An 18,322-nucleotide genomic window follows, 5' to 3' on the forward strand; every position below is an offset into this window, starting at 1 on the left:
ATATATATATTTTTTAATCTCATATAGATATGATCAGTCTCACAGCCAGAAGTAGGCTTTTAATAGCGTTTTTTTTAAAACTTTAAAAAAGTTCTGTAGGACTATGAGAAAATCTGATTTATTTATCAGTAAACTTCATCTTCTGCCATAAAGAATGGTCTTTCCCAACAGGAAATAAGGAGGTACTCTAGAAAACAGGTCATTTCCCAGTAATGTGACAAAAAACACCAGCCAATTTTTTGCTGCATTCAAATCAGTCGGAAATAGCACAATTATAAATTGAAAAACATTTTTGGGGGAATTTAAGATTTGTTAGAGCAACGTTGACCGTAATTGATGTCAAACCCTATGTTGTGCTATGCTATATCTTGTCATTTCTGTATGTGTTTTTTATTTTTTTTACTTTGTATCCTATGCCAAAGTATAAGTTTTTTCTCCTTCAAAGTTAACTAGTTTTACTCTCTTTTAAGTTGGATTTCGCGGATATATATATGTATATGTATAAATATATTTGAGGGAGGGGTTCATTTAATAATAAACGTATACATATGTTTAAATATTATTTAAGGTAACAAAAAACTGAAAGCAAAAAAAACAACAACAACAAAAAAAAAAAGGAAGCTTTGATTTCCGAGGTTCGGAAAGGCAGCAATAAGGGGCGAAATGGGACGTCGCTTCCGGTTATGGATTCAGCCTCAGGATCTCAGCGAGGCTGGTTGAACGTGGGAGACGTGTTCCTCTGCAGCGTCCTAATGAAACGATAGATTAGATAGTTAATGTCTCTATTGCATATACTTTGAAGACGTCAAACAACGAGCATGTTGATGTGTTTTCCTGCAGCCGCGGTCCTTCTCTTCGGCTCTTTACACGCTGCGTTAATGGGCGGTAAGTTGCGTTCACTGCTCTGCCGCATCACCTATTATCTACCTCACGTGGGATGTGTTTAAACACTTTATGTGAGCACCAATGTGGAGCCGAATTAACACGACATGTTCACTTAATTCAGGAAAGTGCTATTCAATTTGAAAGGCTTTCTTTATGGGGCATGTTATGGCTGTTTTGTGTGAATAGGTTGAATCTGGGACGTAACGCTGGTATCACTGCAAAACACGGGAAGTCCCTGAACTCGCCTGATGTTTATTCCTGTAAAACACACACACACACACACACACACACACACACACATGGGTTGGGTCTTTGTGTGTTCACATATATATATTGTTTGAACAAAGGAGGACTGCGTAGTTCTTGTCTTTTGGGGGTTTTCTTTATTTCCTCTTTGTGCTTTTCCGTATTACCAAAGACTCTTTGTTTGTGTAATGTATTTCTGCACAGTTGTCAAGATGTTGTCACTGAATAATCATACATACACACACTCAGGTTCCACATTTATGAAGAAGTATGCAATTATTGGGCTTCATTTGCCATTTAAGTAACACAGGAGAAGTCTCTAAAAATGCTGAAGTTTAGAAACAGGATTTGAAACTTGGGCTGCTGAAGGTTCACATAGATTGTGCTGCAAGATGTTCAGTCAGTATCTTTTGATTTCACCTTACATCTGCTCTTTCCTCCCATTACATGATGTTGTGCACAGGCTAGTGTACTAATGCCTCTAATTATGGTCATTGCTGATGGAGATAAGGTGGGAAAACCTCTTATGGCCATTTCACCATTACCAAACACCATTAAAAGAGGCATCAAGTACATTTGCATCGATCCTCTGAAGTCTGTGGGAATTGAACACACTTGACTCTTAAATGCATTTCTGGTGATGCTATCAGCAGCAAACGGCTCTAAATACAAACGTTACTACACCCTGACTGCATTAAGATACATTGATATGCGGATCACACATTTGGTTTTTTCTTGACTTCCAGGAAGGGCCGCTTGCCATCTTTGTAACAATAACTATTTAGGTCATTTGTTAAGCAGTAAAGTTAATCTTCAACTATCCAAACACTCCCTTATTCCAGCTTCTCAGTTGTCTGTATTTTCTGCTTGTCTATGTCTTATTAATGAATATGAATAACTATTACTTACATTACATTACATTACAGTCATTTAGCAGACGCTTTTATCCAAAGCGACTTACAGGAAGTGTATTCAACATAGGTATTCAAGAGAACTACTAGTCACCAGAAGTCATAAGTGCATCTCCTTTCTTAAACAAGCATCTCAAAGCATAAACCAGAGCAAAAGTATAGTGCAGAGGGAGATTACTACGAAAACAATAATTGCAACAGACTAATCCGAATATAGTAAGTGCTACAAACTACTACGAATAGGATAAGTGCAGTAAACAAATACAAATTCAATAAGTGCAGCGAACTGATACGAATACAGTAAGTGCAGCAACTAATACGAGTGCAATAAGTGCTACGAGGAAGGCTCAGGGTAGTGCTTCTTGAAGAGGTGAGTTTTCAGCCTGCGCCTAAAGATGGGCAGCGACTCTGCTGTCCTGACGTCAGTACTTGCAGCCCTTTTAATAGCACAGGCAATAATGACAACACTTTTTTAATAGAACATGATTGTGTTGACACATACTTTTCTCCATTCAACAACAATCATGTATTTTTCTACTAACGTATATCTGTCTCTGTACATTTCTGTTATCCAAATCACTTACTATCTATTATTACTATTTTTCCAGTTTACCATCGAAGCGGTCAGACACAACTTGCGAGGGGAAATTAAATCGTTTAAAAAGTAGCCACTCAGAAAGCATTTTAATTATTTTGCCCGCTTTGAAGTGCCGTGAATCAGGTTAACATGTGACTAAACAAACTCAAATTATGACTTGAGAGTGATTTATGAAGTCTCCTACACCAACTTGTATTTTGTATTATCATGTAGGATTTATTAAACAGTGGTCACATTCGTAGTGCAGAAAATGGCACCACTGTGTAGATTGCATGTGTACAGGCAAATAACTTACCATGGTTATGCAAAAATAATATTACCAAAAATGAATTGCAATTTACGACTATGCCCTTTACACTGTAAATGTTACCTGTAGTAATTACGGTGAGGCATTAGGACAGGTTAGGACACCTCTGGAGCTCTCCTAAAGTTTTGCTTGGATAGGAGTGAAAAATATACATTGCTTTTACTCAACATAATCTTAGAAATATGAACAAAATGTTTCACAATTTTTGGCCGTTTATAAGTGATTTCCTGCTCTGAAAGCTACATATTCTTGCATACATTGGGTAAAATAAGTCTTGAACACGTCACCATTTTTCTCAGTAAATATATTTCTAAAGGTGCTATTGACATGAAATGTTCACCAGATGTCGGTAACAACCCAAGTAATCCATACATACAAAGAAATCCAAACAAATAAATTTAGAAATTAAGTTATGTGTAATAAAATGGAATGACACAGGGAAAAAGTATTGAACACATGAAGAAAGGGAGGTGCAAAAAGGCGTGGAAAGCCAAGACACTAGCTGAAATCTCTCAGTAATTTGAAAGCAATCCTGCCCCTTGTCAGTGAAAATAATATCAGCTGGTTCAATCCCAACTGATGGCCTGTAAAAAGGTGTCTCATTACCAAGGTGTCACACAAGAAGCATCTCATGATGGGTAAAAGCAAAGAGCTCTCTCAAGACCTTCGCAACCTTATTGTTGAAAAACATACTGATGGCATTGGTTACAGAAGGATTTCTAAATTTATGAATGTTCTAGCACTGTTGGGGCCATAATCCGGAAGTGGAAAGAACATAATTTCACCATAAACCGGCCACGACAAGGTGCTCCTCGCAAGATTTCTGACAGAGGAGTGAAAAGAATTATCAGAAGAGTTGTCCAAGAGCCAAGGACCGCCAAGGAGAGCTTCAGAAAGACCTGGAATTAGCAGGTACAATTGTTTCCAAAGAAAACGATAAGTAATGCACTCAAACGCCGTAGCCTGTATGCACGCTCACCACACAAGACTCCATTGCTGAAGAAAAAGCATGTTGAAGCTTGTTTAAAGTTTGCTGCACAACATTTAGACAAGCCTGTGAAATACTGGGAGGATATAGTCTGGTCAGATGAGACATCTTTGGATGCCATAATACACACCATGTTTGGAGGTCAAATGGCACTGCACATCACCCCAAAAACACCATACCAACAGTGAAAGTTGGAGGTGGGAACATCATGGTGTGGGGCTGTTTTGCAGCATACAGCACTGGCAAACTTCATATAATTGAAGGAAGGATGAATGGAAAAATGTACCGAGACATTCTTGATAAAAATCTGCTGCCATCTACCAGGATGATGAAGATGAAACGAGGGTGGACATTTCAGCAAGACAATGATCCCAAACACACAGCCAAGGAAACTCTCAATTGGTTTCAGAGAAGGAAAATAAAGCTGCTAGAATGGCCCAGCCAATCACCTGACTTGAATCCAATAGAAAATCTATGGAAAGAACTAAAGATCAGAGTTCATAGAAGAGGCCCACGGAACCTTCAAGATTTGAAGACTGTTTGTGTGGAAGAATGGGCCAAAATCACACCTGAGCAATGCATGCGACTAGTTTCTCCATACAGGAGGCGTCTTGAAGCTGTCATTACCAACAAAGGCTTTTGTACGAAGTATTAAATACATTTCAGTAAGCGTGTTCAATACTTTTTCCCTGTGTCATTCCATTTTATTACACATAACTTCATTTCTGAACTTATTTGTTTTGTTTTCTTTGCATGTATGAATTACTTGGGTTGTCACCGACATCTGGTGAAAATTTCATGTCAATAGCACCTTTTTAGAAATATATTTCAATAGCACCTTTTTAGAAATATATTTACTGAGAGAAATGGTGACGTGTTCAATACTTATTTTACCCGCTGTACATAACTGGTGAGGCTACATTGTTTGAAACTACAAACTGTTTACGTCAGTGAGAGTTCATTTACATCCTGTCATTCGGAGACATTAGGCTGTGTATTGAGGTCATGGTGTACAACAGCGGTCTATAATGAAGTAAGACTTACTCCGACAAAAAATTGGCACAAGAGAAAATAAGTCTTCTAGCAGCTGTATATGTGACTGAAATCTGTTTCTCGTACTGACTGACTGAATGCATGAAAGGTTAGAGGCGACTCTCTTTTCCTATTTGTGTGTGTAAGTGTGGTAACAGTATATACATGTATTATGTGTGAGAGAGATTGTTGCTCGTGATGAGTCACCGAAAACAACAGCACAACTTCTCGCACTATGAGTGGGGCTTTTCCAGAAAGCTTACATTTCTGTTTTTTGAGTCGGTGCTTTCATTGATACCTTGGAATATATTTTCCCATTAAAGTGTGTGGACAATGAAAAAAGAACTAACAACTTATTGAGAAGTAATCAGTTCATCAGCCTGATCAAACTTTAATTATTATTATTATTATTAAGGCTCGGTATCAAACATCTATATGTTTTTAGTAAAGACACAGAGTAGAAAATGGAAATGGTTAAGTGGAGCTGAAAACATAAGTCGATTGACAGAAAATTAAACGGCAACTTTAATGATAACTGATTAATTGATGTGCCTCTCTCCTCTATCATTTGATTTAGAATAGTATTAAACAAGAAATAAGATGTCAGCTTGGGTGTTAGGAAAAGGTGATGGACACTTTTATTTTTTGCATTTCTAGACCAAAGATTATCTGGAAAATATTCGTCAAATTGACTGATTAGAAAAAATGAACGGTAGTTGCAGCCCTCGTGTAAATGACTGGGTTCATAATCTCGTTGCTGCTCCGACTCTTTGATAACAGAGTTCCTGATTTAAATAAAAATGTAAATCTGTCTTCGAGAACTTTGGGCTTCATCTGTTACATGAAAAAAACTAAAACAAAACAAGTATAGAGTTTTTATCGAAAAACACCATATACTTTATTTAACAGCTTTCAGTTGAGGATAGCTTTGCTCACACCCACCAGGTGACTCCTGCTGACGCTATGTACATTGGGTAGTCTGTTGTCATTTGCAGACAATAAGACAAAATGGAAGAAGATCAATTACTAACAAGTCCGCCTAAACATGTCAATACACGCCTTGTTACTTAACATTGCATTCAAATCTGAGCAGTGGTGGAGTTGCTTGTTGAATCTTTGCCCTCATCAGCCCAACCAGTCTAGTATTTATACACTTAAATGGAATGCAGCCATTATTGATGTTAGTAGTTACACTTGTGCTTTTCTTAAGTCCAAATGTCTGCAGGGAGACCTATCCTTGTCTCTCTCGTTTAATGAGACACTGCAGGAAGCCATGTCGGTTGTGCAGATCACTATCATCAAGCGATATGTTCAAATTTCCGCCCTAACCCTTTAGCTTATTTATGGTGTAAATAATTGATGCATGGATGTACTTTGTCAGTGATGTTTTGACGTTTTCTTGATGCATGTGATTATATTTGTGCTATTTGTGTCCTTCTCTATTTTTCCCTGTCCACCTCAGCTGTTTTTCTTCAGTACTTCTGCATATGTTTGATGCCAGTGTGGTTAAACTGAATGCTTATTCTGACTGCAAGCAGCAAGAGAGCTTTACTGTCATCTCACCAAAACCCCCAATTAGTTGCAAAATCAGTAAGCAATATAAAGATAACAATAAAAAAAACACCAAAATATGCAGTAATAGAATTTTAATATACAGTACCAGTCAAAAGTTTGGACACACCTTCTCATTCAACTACTTTGAAGAATCTAAAATCTAAAACATATTCTGGTTTGTTGAGCATTTGTTTGTTTACCACATAATTCCATATGTGTTCCTTCATAGTTTGGATGTCTTCAATATTAATCTACAATGTAGAAAAAATAAAAGGTGTGTCCAAACTTTTGACTGGTACTGTATATGAAGATATCATATGTATATTTTGCAACAACAAATGTAACAATGAAGCATGATTTAAAAACAAGGAAATATTACAATTATTATTAAGTTTCAATATCAAGAAGTAACATATTTTAATTGAATGCTCATATTTTTGCAATTGTTGCACATAATTCGTTTCACATTGTTTGACTTCCTCCATCACCAGTGACCTCCTTTTTAACATCCGATAGCATTTGCTCCCTCTTCCTGCTTCTGAAAAAGGTTTGCGCACACAAAGCAAAAACCTATCAGCCATGTCTGTTACTGTTGCTTCTGTTTTCTGTCCTCGTTAGGTGACTCTTACTTACTGTTTAACTCCTATATACTATAAACATGCTCAGTGTTTAGTAAATCATTTCTACTTTTCCTCAGCTCGGGGTTGTCATTCCCAAAGTTAACATTCTGACCTTTTTGTATTTGGTTCATTGAAATCTGTTTCCCAAATCTAATTTTGACCATGCCTGTAACTGTTTTCTCTAGTATTGATAAATCCAATGGGATTTAACAGGTAAAACGTATTTGTTAAAATAATACTTGAAGTTCAGAGTGATTCATTTGCTTAGTCAAACTGCAAGAAGGTAAAACGGAAGTTCAATTTATGAACTGAAACGCTGTGGTTTCGCTGCTGTGGGTCTCACGCTCCGTTGTGGCGACCGCCCTCAGCAACCAACGTGACAGTTGCGGTTAACGCTTCTTCTACAGTGCACATGCCTTCATCTGTGATTTGTCTTTCACTCTTGTCACGTCTCAATTTGTGCGGCTGCATGTTATCACGTGCATGCATGTAAATGTTAGTTCACAGAGGAAATGAAACTGAAATTAAACTTTTTTTTTAATCCCGTACTCTGTATGATAACAGGTGACTCATAAAGGTGTTCACTAAATTGTCCAAAAAGTTTGATTGAAACCTTCACAGAAAGAAAATCCAAAACACGTTATTTTTACGTTCATTTTAGTGTCTTCATTTCTCCCCTTCTCTCTCTCTTTCTTTCTTTCCCTGCATGCACTTGGAGAGTGTTAACTTGAAACATGTCCAGTGTGATTTTTTTTTAATAAATTTATTGATTTTTTTTTTAAACCAACCATTTATGTTGACAGATGTTTGAAAAGAGCATGTCCCAGCATGAAAACAAGTATTTCAGAGAGAGAGAGAGAGATGCTACAAGGCATGGCTGCTTCCTGTAGCATGACGTAAATCGTCAGGCTTGTGTAAACATGCTCTGGATGCAAATAAAACGGGTTTCCAGAACTGATTACTGCTATTGAAATCATTTAGTTCTCTTGAGAAAAAGTGGAAAAACACTGTCTGTTTTGTTTGTACTCTGCTATTGCTATTTTGAATTTGAGAAGTATGTGCAGGATTTTTGGAAGTGTCCTTTTTCTGGGTTCCTCGATGTCAGAAGGATCATTGCACAATGTTTCTGGTAGAGTAGTTTGAAAGAACCCTGTATATTGAGTGAAGTTGTAGTTCTACCACCAAGAAATATATGTAGGCCATCTGCAATTTGTCTGTCACTGAAAGCCATGCTGTATTTTAGAATGGTATGTAGGCTTCTGTGTCTGTCTAAGTTTGGAACATGTAGACCCTCAAAAGAGGTTCACCAGGACTGTATTGTGTGGCAGTATTCATGCAGCGCCCTCTAGTGGGAAGTTCTAAGAGATACCAAGCCTCCCCGACTCTTACAGACTAATGGAGAAGAAGGGAGGTGGAAGGGTTGAGCTGAGAGTCTGTAAGTGACTTAAATGTTGTTAAAGTGTTTCTGTAAAGAGGCAGATTTTCTGTCTCTACTCATTTAAAGGCCTCGTACCAAAGAGTTCTTTAAGTGAAAGTGATCTACAGTTATGACTGGTTTTGTTTTGGGGTTTTGAAGACTGAAATGCCTTGTGATTCTGCAGTCTGACATTTTGTCTCTCTGTTTCCACAGTGGCGCCGCCGACCAACGTGGAGCTGAACTGCCACAATATGAGCAATGTTCTAACGTGGACTTACGAACAACTCTCACCAGATCTTAGATTCAAAATCACCATCGGCGTAACCGGTAAAAACAGGTTTGTGTTTTCCTTTTTTTCTTTTTTTTTTTTTTTTTTTTTTACACATAACTTGCTAAAACTCAGTTTCCTGTTAGAAGTAATTTTTTCAAGATGATTTCTGCTTTAAACCGCACCAACAAACAGTGTAACCATTTATTTTAAAAACTTTTATCTAGATAACTCCGTAGCCTAATACTGGCTCAGGCCATGTTTCTAAATAAACACATTATGCTCGCCAGGAAATATACACTGACTTTGTTGTATAGATAACTGGATGTTAAACACCGTTGTACTGGAATGTAGATCATAGTTGCAGGAGGTGGACAATCAGTACTCTGCATACTAAAGGTATCCTTACATTAGCTTATCACAATGTTGATCATGTCCATGTACTATTTTTAAGGTTAGGGCTTGAACATAGAAATAACTGATATTTAACAAGATATTTATTAACAGACCCCAACAATTTACAGTGTGTTATTAAGCATATATTGACTGTTTACATACATGTACAGCAGGCAGATAACTATTTTAGATGCGTCTTAAAAAGACATACAGTATGATTATAGTTAGTGCTTTTTACTCTTTCAGTTATTTGCTCATTATTTTCTCTTGACAATGTCACCTTTGTCTTATTTGTTTCCCCAGTTATCCTAAAGAGATTTGGGTGAACTCATCAGCACGACAAGCAGACGTGTCATTTCTCTCTGATTACAATAATGCATACTTACTTCACATATTTGCCGTGAATGGCCAGAATGAGTCTGTTCGTGCACCTCCTGATGGAATCATTTTCACCTATTTCTGGGACAATCCATTGGGGAGGAAGTGTGAGTATTAATGTCAGTATTCACTGAGCTTGCAATAAATATTTAACTTTTTAGTATGATAAACCTGAAATAATGATTCAATGCTTCTCCTGAAAACAGAAAATAGCTAGGGCTAGAAAATGATGGTAAAAATTCATGACAACAATACCAGTTACTTTTGGAGTCAATACAAGAATAACATGAATTTGTGTACCAAATTTCAGGCAATCCATCCAATAGCGACTGAGACATTTCACTCAAAACCACAAATGTCAACCTCATGGTGTCGCTGGAGAAAAAATATGTGATCACTAAAGTTATTCAAGATGCATTATCTGGGAAGAGTTACTGAAATAGTAGTAAAGGATTTAATTTATTAATCCCAAATTTTACTATAGAAATAGGCATTGACGCATTTGTTTGCAATATCATTTTTAAATCTATGAATGAATCGACGAAGTAATTAAATATTTGACATTAAAAAAAAAGAGGAGCTTTAAAAAGAATTTGCAAATATAATATAAACGATCCAATGTTTATGTTCACCAATAAATAGTTCAGATTAAAACGGGACACAGAAAAACGCCATAAAACAGTCACTAAGTACATAATTTAAAGTTAAATTAAAAATAATCTGTTGGAAAATAATTGTTTTTTATAAACAAAAATAATTAAATAACTGGATTCAAATATTGAATTTAAAATATAGCTTATAACTTCCCTTCCCATATTCATGTGAATTTCCCTGCTTTACTTTACCTGCTAGCTATTGGATGTGCTGTGCCGTTTAACTTCTCCTTTTAGCCTCTGCATTTAGCCATCCCGTAACACTTTGGCCTTGTGATGGTAAAACAACATAAAACTATGCAAATTAGCCACATGGCATGTCATACACAGACGGACACTGATGTGTGAAGGAAAAGGTGGTAGAGGTCGCACACTCCTCGGTACCGCCACAGTTACAATCTGAACACAGTTTTACATCCACCAACATCTCTATCGCAAATAACTGTTTAATTAAAGGTGCTGTCAGTAGCATTTATAAACATGAATACATCCTTGTAGAAAGAATTCTTATACCTTGGGATGCGTGACACAAATTTGACACATGCCGGCGCTGATGTTAGTGCTAAGATGACACAGAGATCAAATAAAGTAAGGAATCCGTTAAACTTATTTCTTCTAGGATTTATGTGGCCTCCTTCTCTACATTTGTCTTATAAACAATGGATTCATGGTGGAATAATTACAAAGACTGGTGTGCCTTTGTGTTTTTAAAACAACCCAACCCGAATTTGTTCATACATATTTATTCCAGTGTCCCAAAAATAGTGCGGAAATTATTGTCAAAAATGCGCATGAAACACCTTTTTGAAGAAGAGCTTATTTGTTTTTTGATTTTAATGCAAGAATGCAATACCCAAAGCGTAAAGGAACCATCAGGGACTTCATGGTGCATTCAGGTGCACCACGCAAACTCTGAAATTTATACCCGAATGACCATCATTTTCGTGTTAAATACAGTATTTTAATGAATATATATATATAAAAATCGAAACAATATCCCATTAATTTCTTCACAGATTAAAAAAATTCTATTAAAACATATTTTCTTTGTTGTAAACAAATAGTTCTTCAGCAAACAAACAACATGATATACATTCCTGTTGACAGTTTCACACTAAAATGTCAGTCTGTAACATGAAGTTGAGATTACGATTATGACATTTTCTTGTTTCCAGGTAATTTGGATTTCCCATCAGTTAGCATCTCTGCCCATGATGACACCCTCCTGTTACGCTTCGAGCATCCCTGGGTGGTGTACCTCCAGAAGTTGCCAAGCAGTCCAAATACAGAAAACGGGAGAAAGAAAAGCCCTAAACCATTGATTTTTAAATACGACGTTGTGATCATCAGCCAGGTCAGACTGCACACAGTTTAAACATCTTCTCCACTTCTCCACCGTCATTTAATGATAACTAGTCAAACAATGATAGTTAGTTTAGCAGTGGGGGAAGCTGGAAATACCTTTGAATATTTCTATTGTTGTAGTAGTGTATTTATTAATAGTAGGTCAACTGCTTACCGGTATATGGGTGGTACTCAATGACCTCTCTGTATCACTGTGTAGTATTTTTTTGAAAAGGTCACTGTTTGTTATTTGTGCAGGGGGAAGAACACCACAGCTTTTACTGTGAGAAGAGTGTTTGTGAGGAAAGGCTGTCAGTGGATCCTGCACAGAAGAAACACTGTCTGAAGATGAAGGGAGAGCTGGAGAAAATATCAGTTCAAGCCAAACAAGACTACTGCTTGTCACCAGAAGCACCACCACCGAACTGTTGAGTAACATTTTTATTCCTCCTGCGGAAGCATCGTGTTTTCTGGTTGTCGGTCAGTCTGGTTTTTATTCCAAGAATGCGGTATCTAAGGAATGTCTGGATGGAAATTTGGCACAAACTGTGACCTTGCATGCATCCTGTTCTCGTGATATCCTGGTAACGCCTTTAGCAGATTTTTTAAAACTTGTCACACATGCCCAGTTGGACTCAAGGTCAAAATAAATAGATGTAGAAGTAATAGAAGGTCAGTGTGACGTCAAAAAACATTAGTTTAGAAGAACAGTACTGCTTTTTGAGGTCAAGGGATACCAAAACCTTAAATGATGACTTTATTTTTGATGACCTAAAACTAGGGCATGCCGAATACCATCTTCTGGGCTCTGGATAATCGTACATTAAAGTCATGTTTGCAGGCTTTTTCCCCCCTAAACTTTTTGAAGCTGCTGTCTCCGGGCGTGACGCATTACGTTTGTCATCCAGAGGAGTTAAACAAAAAAAACTAGAAAATCCGATTGGCAAAATTGAAAACCAAATAGCTACCCAATGAATGAATCACTAAGGCAGCCATTGCACGCACGTAAAGGGCGGTATGGAAAAAAAGCAGTTACTTTTTTTGAAAGTGTGATCTCAGACTCAAACTCCGAGACCAGGCTAAAGGTTCGATCTTTAAAAGCTGCACCGCTTTTTTTTTTATTCTACATAGTCCGTATCGAGCCTCATTACTTGTCGGTTTAACTCACAGTCCTTTCACAAACTCGTTAATGCTTTTATTTTCATATAATAACAAAGCACCTCTTGGGTAAACCACTGTGGGTCAGAGCTACGGCTGGTCTCTGTGTGGTTGTGTGTGTGTGTGTGTGTGTGTGTGTGTGTGTGTGTGTGTGTGTGTGTGTGTGTGTGTGTGTGTGTGTGTGTGTGTGTGTGTGTGTGTGTGTGTGTGTGTGTGTGTGTGTGTGTGTGTGTGTGTGTGTGTGTGTGTGTGTGTGACTATGAGTCCTTCTGTTAATGTATAAACTTAACATCCGTTTCATCTAGATGTCCTCTACATCACCGCCGGGATCCTGATTACCCTTGCTGTAGTTGTTGTTTTAGTTCTCGTCATGTTGTACCGAAAATGGACCGCACCCAATGCTGCCTTGCCAAACTCTGTGGTAAGTTCATCTTCCCATTTCTGCTTTGATGTGATCATTTAAGTGGAAACATTTCTGTTTTAAATATGCTAGAAGAATTTATCCCTGCTGAAGGAACAGTTGTTTTTTTTTTTTTTTTTTTTTTTTTTTATAATTTCAACCCTTCTCTAAGAATTCCTCTTTGTGTCTTAAAGATGTTCCCATGGAAACTGAAGCATGTTTTTGCGGAAACGGTTCAAGAGCGGATCTTTGTGCCAGAAGAACCTAGCTCACCCACGCCTCTGCTGCCGGAAGAGGAGACAGAATCGACAACTTTTGCTCCTCCCTCTACTGAGCCCGAGCTCCGTATGGCCATCGGGCTGTTAAGAGAGGATGAAGGTGTGTCTGACCACGTGGAGGGAGGGATTGATGAGGAAGCCGGGTACACCCAAGGCAAAGACCTGGATCGAGATGAGGTGCTATACTTCAAAGACGACACTGGTTATGAGAAACGTCCCGTGTTGGATTAGTGAGCACAAGATGAACTGACTGAGGGTTACCGTGGCTACAGGTGGAACCTCTGAACGTTTTGCCACATTGACTGTTCAGCGTTAGGTCAATTCAAAACTGAACAGCGCCTTGCAGACTTGGTTACAAATTTCAGGTGGTTTGGTTTGTGTTTGTGAATGCCAAGTGAAAGGAGAATAAGAGATGTCCCTCTTGTCAGTTCAGCTTAACATCGGTTACATATTGCTTCGCATTTACGTTAACATGTCAAAGCAGCGCAACAGTAAGCCTATGTGAAATATATTCCTGCAAAGCAATTTCTATCAATTTCTGGATATTCTTGAGGTTGTAAGATACAATAGATCAAATAATTCCCAAATTGGATCACTCACCAAAATGTCAGCAGTATAACAATAGACAGTTATGTTGTCCGTTTATTATCTTTTTAATATGTGATATTTGATCGATTCTGCTGCCATCACAATCCGTGCGTTCCTATTAGCGCTAGGAGCTGAGAAAGCCCCTCCTATTAAAGTGATTGATCACGATACTATACAAAACATTCATGTGGCGGACACATCAGCAAGTACTCATGGTTAGTTCCAGTTATTACAGGATTTTTAAACAAAAAAACTACAACTTCAATGTTTATACATCAGCTTTATCATGTACAGAATCCCACCCAATGATATAAAGGGTCTCTCATTATGGCTCCTTCTCCCCGTGTCAGTGTGGGTTCTCTCCGGGTTCTCCGGCTTCCTCCCACAGTCCAAAGACATGCAGCTTAGGTGCATTGAAGACTCTAAAATTGCCAGTATGTGTGAATGTGAGTGTGAGTGGTTGTCTGTCTCTATATGTCTGCCCTGTGATAGGCTGGCGACCTGTCCAGGGTGTATCGTACTCTGCCTTCGCCCATTGACAGCTGAAATCGGCTCCAGCACCCCCGCGACCCTTAACTGGATAAGCGGTTATGGATGGATGGATGCCTTTGATGAATGCACATAAGCATTACTATACAATACTGTTATCTCTGTGGAATAGTACATATATGAATACTGAGAATTTCCTTTATGCTTGTTTGCACTTTTGCTTTTTCCACCTAAATCGAATCCTTTTGTTTGTCATTAGGCTCGTAGCACCTTAAAGTGACACTGAACCCTACAAGTTAAATCATCTTTAACTTCTATAATGTGACTTTTTTTCTGAGTGAAATTTAATATTTGTGTGGATGTAGTTGATACAGTGTTTCAGGTGTGAATTGATCGCTCAAAAAAAGTGAGTGTGGCTGAGCAGATACAGAGAAATACAGATCTGTAGGAGATCGTTTGCCTCGTTTTACACCTCCTTTTCCTGCTGGTAGATCAGGAAGAGGAGAACGAGGGAGAAATTAATAAATAACAAGATCACTAAAAGCCAAACATGTAAACTCCCGTTGGGTATCGCTCTGCTAGCTGCCATGACCCACAAGCTAACAGTCAAGTGCTGTTTGAAAGGTTCAACTTTTGTCCTAAAGTACATGTCCTTATATGAATGTAAGAAGAAACCCTGCAGTGGAAGATAAGTGGTCAAAAAAAATTGAACAAAATATTTTGTGAATAATAAAGAGGGACAGAGGGAAGAATTTTTATTTTTTTATTTTGTCACTCAATTTATGCAGTTTGAAAACGATTGCACTAGTGAAGTGATGAAAGTTACATTACACAACCTGTAAGACTTTGTTTTGTGCCTTTTTTATGTCCGTGCTTTTATTCAGTTTTTGAGTCACTTGTTGTTTTGTTTGTAACTTTCTTTGTGTTTTGAAACTTAACCTACATATGCTAAGTTGCAGGGCGGATCGGTTTAAACTCAGTGCCGAATACATGAATACCGAGTCTGGCTGAAGTGAACTAGCAACACATTTTAAGTGACACTGACTGAAAAAGGGAATTGGTGCTTTTATTTGTACATTTTTCCATTCAACAATTTCAAATTGGAAAGGACGGATTTAATTTCCAATCAGAGTGATTGACCGGGCGTGATGAGTTTTGTATTTGGGGAAAAATGGCAGACTGGTTCAATTTGAGCAAATTATTGTCTAATTTATCTAGCTGCTCGTTATCCTCGGTATCTATCTGGTCTGTCTCTGCATCTGTCCAAATAATGTTTCCTTTTTGACTGTAAACTACTGTTTTTATTTGTTTATCTTCTGTCATTTTTTTTAGCATTACATACTTTCAATAAAAATGAACATAAATCTATTTTTTGAGCCCTTTTCTTTTTGTATCCTGTTCTAATGACGTGAAAGGCAGTGGTATAATGGAACTTAGTACATCTACTCAAGCACTGCACTTGAGTACAAATTCCAGGTTATTGAACTTTACTTAAGTATTTTCATTTTAGGCAGCTTTATACTTCTCCATTACCTCTAAGAGGCAAAGTATTGTACTTTTTACTAGAGGACAATATTGTACTAGAAATTTTTGGGGTGTGCGTGCTCGCGCCAGAGCGTGAGCTGTAGATTGAACTACCCAACATTATATAAAGGAGTTCAAATTAGCCCCGCTGTTAACATATACAGCAATAAAATGCAACAGCATTATTAACTATATAATCTTAAATTACTGACAGGAACCATTTGATTGAATAATAGTAAATCTAGCTCATAATAGTTTTACTAAAGTAAGTTTTTAAATGAAGGACTTCTACTTTCAGTGTAGTTTTTTCACAATGTGGTGTTAATACTTTTTCTTAAGTGCAGGAACTGAAAACTTCTCCCCCCCCGCTGGTGTTGGATGTTGTACGCAAACTTCAGTTTACATCTATATCTTAAATCTTATGCTGTCATCTCCAAATGACTATGTGAAATGCAAACCATAAAGGAAGGGAAGTTAGTATTTACGCTCAGTGAAGCAGCCAAATTACAGCTGAGCTATTGCTGTTACCATGTAAATCACTACATCGGATGCTGTCATGTTTCTATGTAAAGGAAGAAGCACGTATGTCATGACGTTTCATGACATTTGCGAAACCACGTTGTTCCTTCTTCTGAAAGCAGTAATGTGAGTGACAGGGGAGACCTCTTTGTGTGTGTGTGTGTGTGTGTGTGTGTGTGTGTTGTGTGTGATGTGTGTGTGTGTGTGTGTGTGTGTGTGTGTGTGTGTGTGTGTTAGAAATGTTTCCTTCCGCTTTTGCTGTGTGTGTGTGTGTGTGTGTGTGTGTGTGTGTGTGTGTGTGTGTGTGTGTGTGTGTGTGTGTGTGTGTGGGAGTAGGGAGACCTATTTTGTTTCCAGTAACAGACTTCTATTAGGTGTGTAAATCCTCAAATCTTTCTTGCTTTCTGGTTTGCAGATAGAAGGGTTTCTGGTAATCTACACCAGGTAAACTTTATTACAGTTGTCATTTATATATATATATATAAATGGAATTTAGCCATGATTTGTTTTATTATATATATTTTTAATTATATATATATATATACATGTATATATACATACTTTCAAAGTTTTGTCCAATATACTCCCACAGCTTTGTCACATCAAGAACAACACCATCAACACCACTCCTCATGTTCAACATGTGTTCAACAGAACTGAATTTAACCTGGACGTGATTTAACATTATAATTATAAAAAGGTGGATATTATTAAAATACATATTTACACAGTTGAACTGTAATGTTCAGGTCAGTTCAGCTGTTATGTTTAGCTTTTTTTTTAGCTTTACTCTTCATGTGTACAACCAACATTTAAAATTATTTATCCATTATACAAGCTAGCAGTTTCACCACTTTTAGCTGTTTCGATGTCCCTGCTCACTTGCACGCTCAATTCTTTTTTTAAGACTATGTTTTGGAATTTTGCCTTTATTCTAAAAAGTTGGTGAGAAGAGAGGTGCATAATGTGCAATAAAGGTCCAATCGGGCCGAGAGTTGAACTTCAATATGTGGATATATTTCTTAATCCAATTGTAATTTCTATTTTTTGAAAATATGTTTAAGTAATCTTTCCAAGTACCCTTTGGCTGCTCTACTGCGTTGCCTCTGGCTAGGAATCACTTATCATAGTGTTGTGCTGATTCTTTGGGTGATCAAAAGTCACCGAAGCTGTAGGACAAGGACATAGAAGTTTTACTAACACGGTATAAAAGTTTTGCAAAGTTACGCTAAATTAACATTCTAGACAAGAATAGAAATAAATCTGTCAAACTGTAATGAAAAAAAAATCAGATTTTTTATTTGCTCAGTCATGATTTACAGGACAATGATTATATAATCTCATCCTCTTCCGTAGATATTTAAAACCCATTAACAAGATAAATAATAATTAACATGAAGCGGAAGCATGATGCGCGAGAAAAGAAGTAGATTAAATGTCAGCCCGCCTCCTTTCTCTCCTCTCTCTGTTGCCACTGATAAACATTATGCAACGCATTTCCAGTAAACTGCTAGTGTTTCCAGTAAAAAATTTGGACAGTTGATGGTTATCGTTCAACCAGCACATACTTGTGTCAACCTCAAATAGGACAGTGTGGCATTTCTTCTAATCTGCAGAGAACAAACAAATGACTGTTAAGAGGAATACTTCCTCCCAGAACTCACAGAGCTTCATTTGAAGAATGTATTAATGGGATTTTTTCATGAAATAAAAAGAATTATGGCTGAATTCCATTTAGCTGCTTCAGTTTCAGGGTCCTGGTATTGTGC

At 37.5% G+C, this 18,322-nt stretch overlaps 1 protein-coding gene across 1 annotated transcript; it reads left to right on the forward strand.

Annotated features, from left to right (window-relative positions):
• The first annotated feature begins 691 nt into the window (after positions 1-691).
• Positions 692-15,876, forward strand: ifngr1l (interferon gamma receptor 1-like). Its single transcript, XM_054599979.1, has 7 exons — positions 692-885; positions 8,772-8,895; positions 9,526-9,707; positions 11,429-11,607; positions 11,856-12,024; positions 13,061-13,176; positions 13,350-15,876. Exons 1-7 carry the CDS (start codon positions 819-821, stop codon positions 13,662-13,664), a joined length of 1,152 nt encoding a protein of 383 aa, XP_054455954.1. The 5' UTR covers positions 692-818; the 3' UTR covers positions 13,665-15,876.
• The last annotated feature ends 2,446 nt before the right edge of the window (positions 15,877-18,322 follow it).

This window comes from Anoplopoma fimbria, chromosome 6 (assembly GCF_027596085.1).
Source record: "Anoplopoma fimbria isolate UVic2021 breed Golden Eagle Sablefish chromosome 6, Afim_UVic_2022, whole genome shotgun sequence".
NCBI classification, from domain to species: domain Eukaryota; kingdom Metazoa; phylum Chordata; class Actinopteri; order Perciformes; family Anoplopomatidae; genus Anoplopoma; species Anoplopoma fimbria.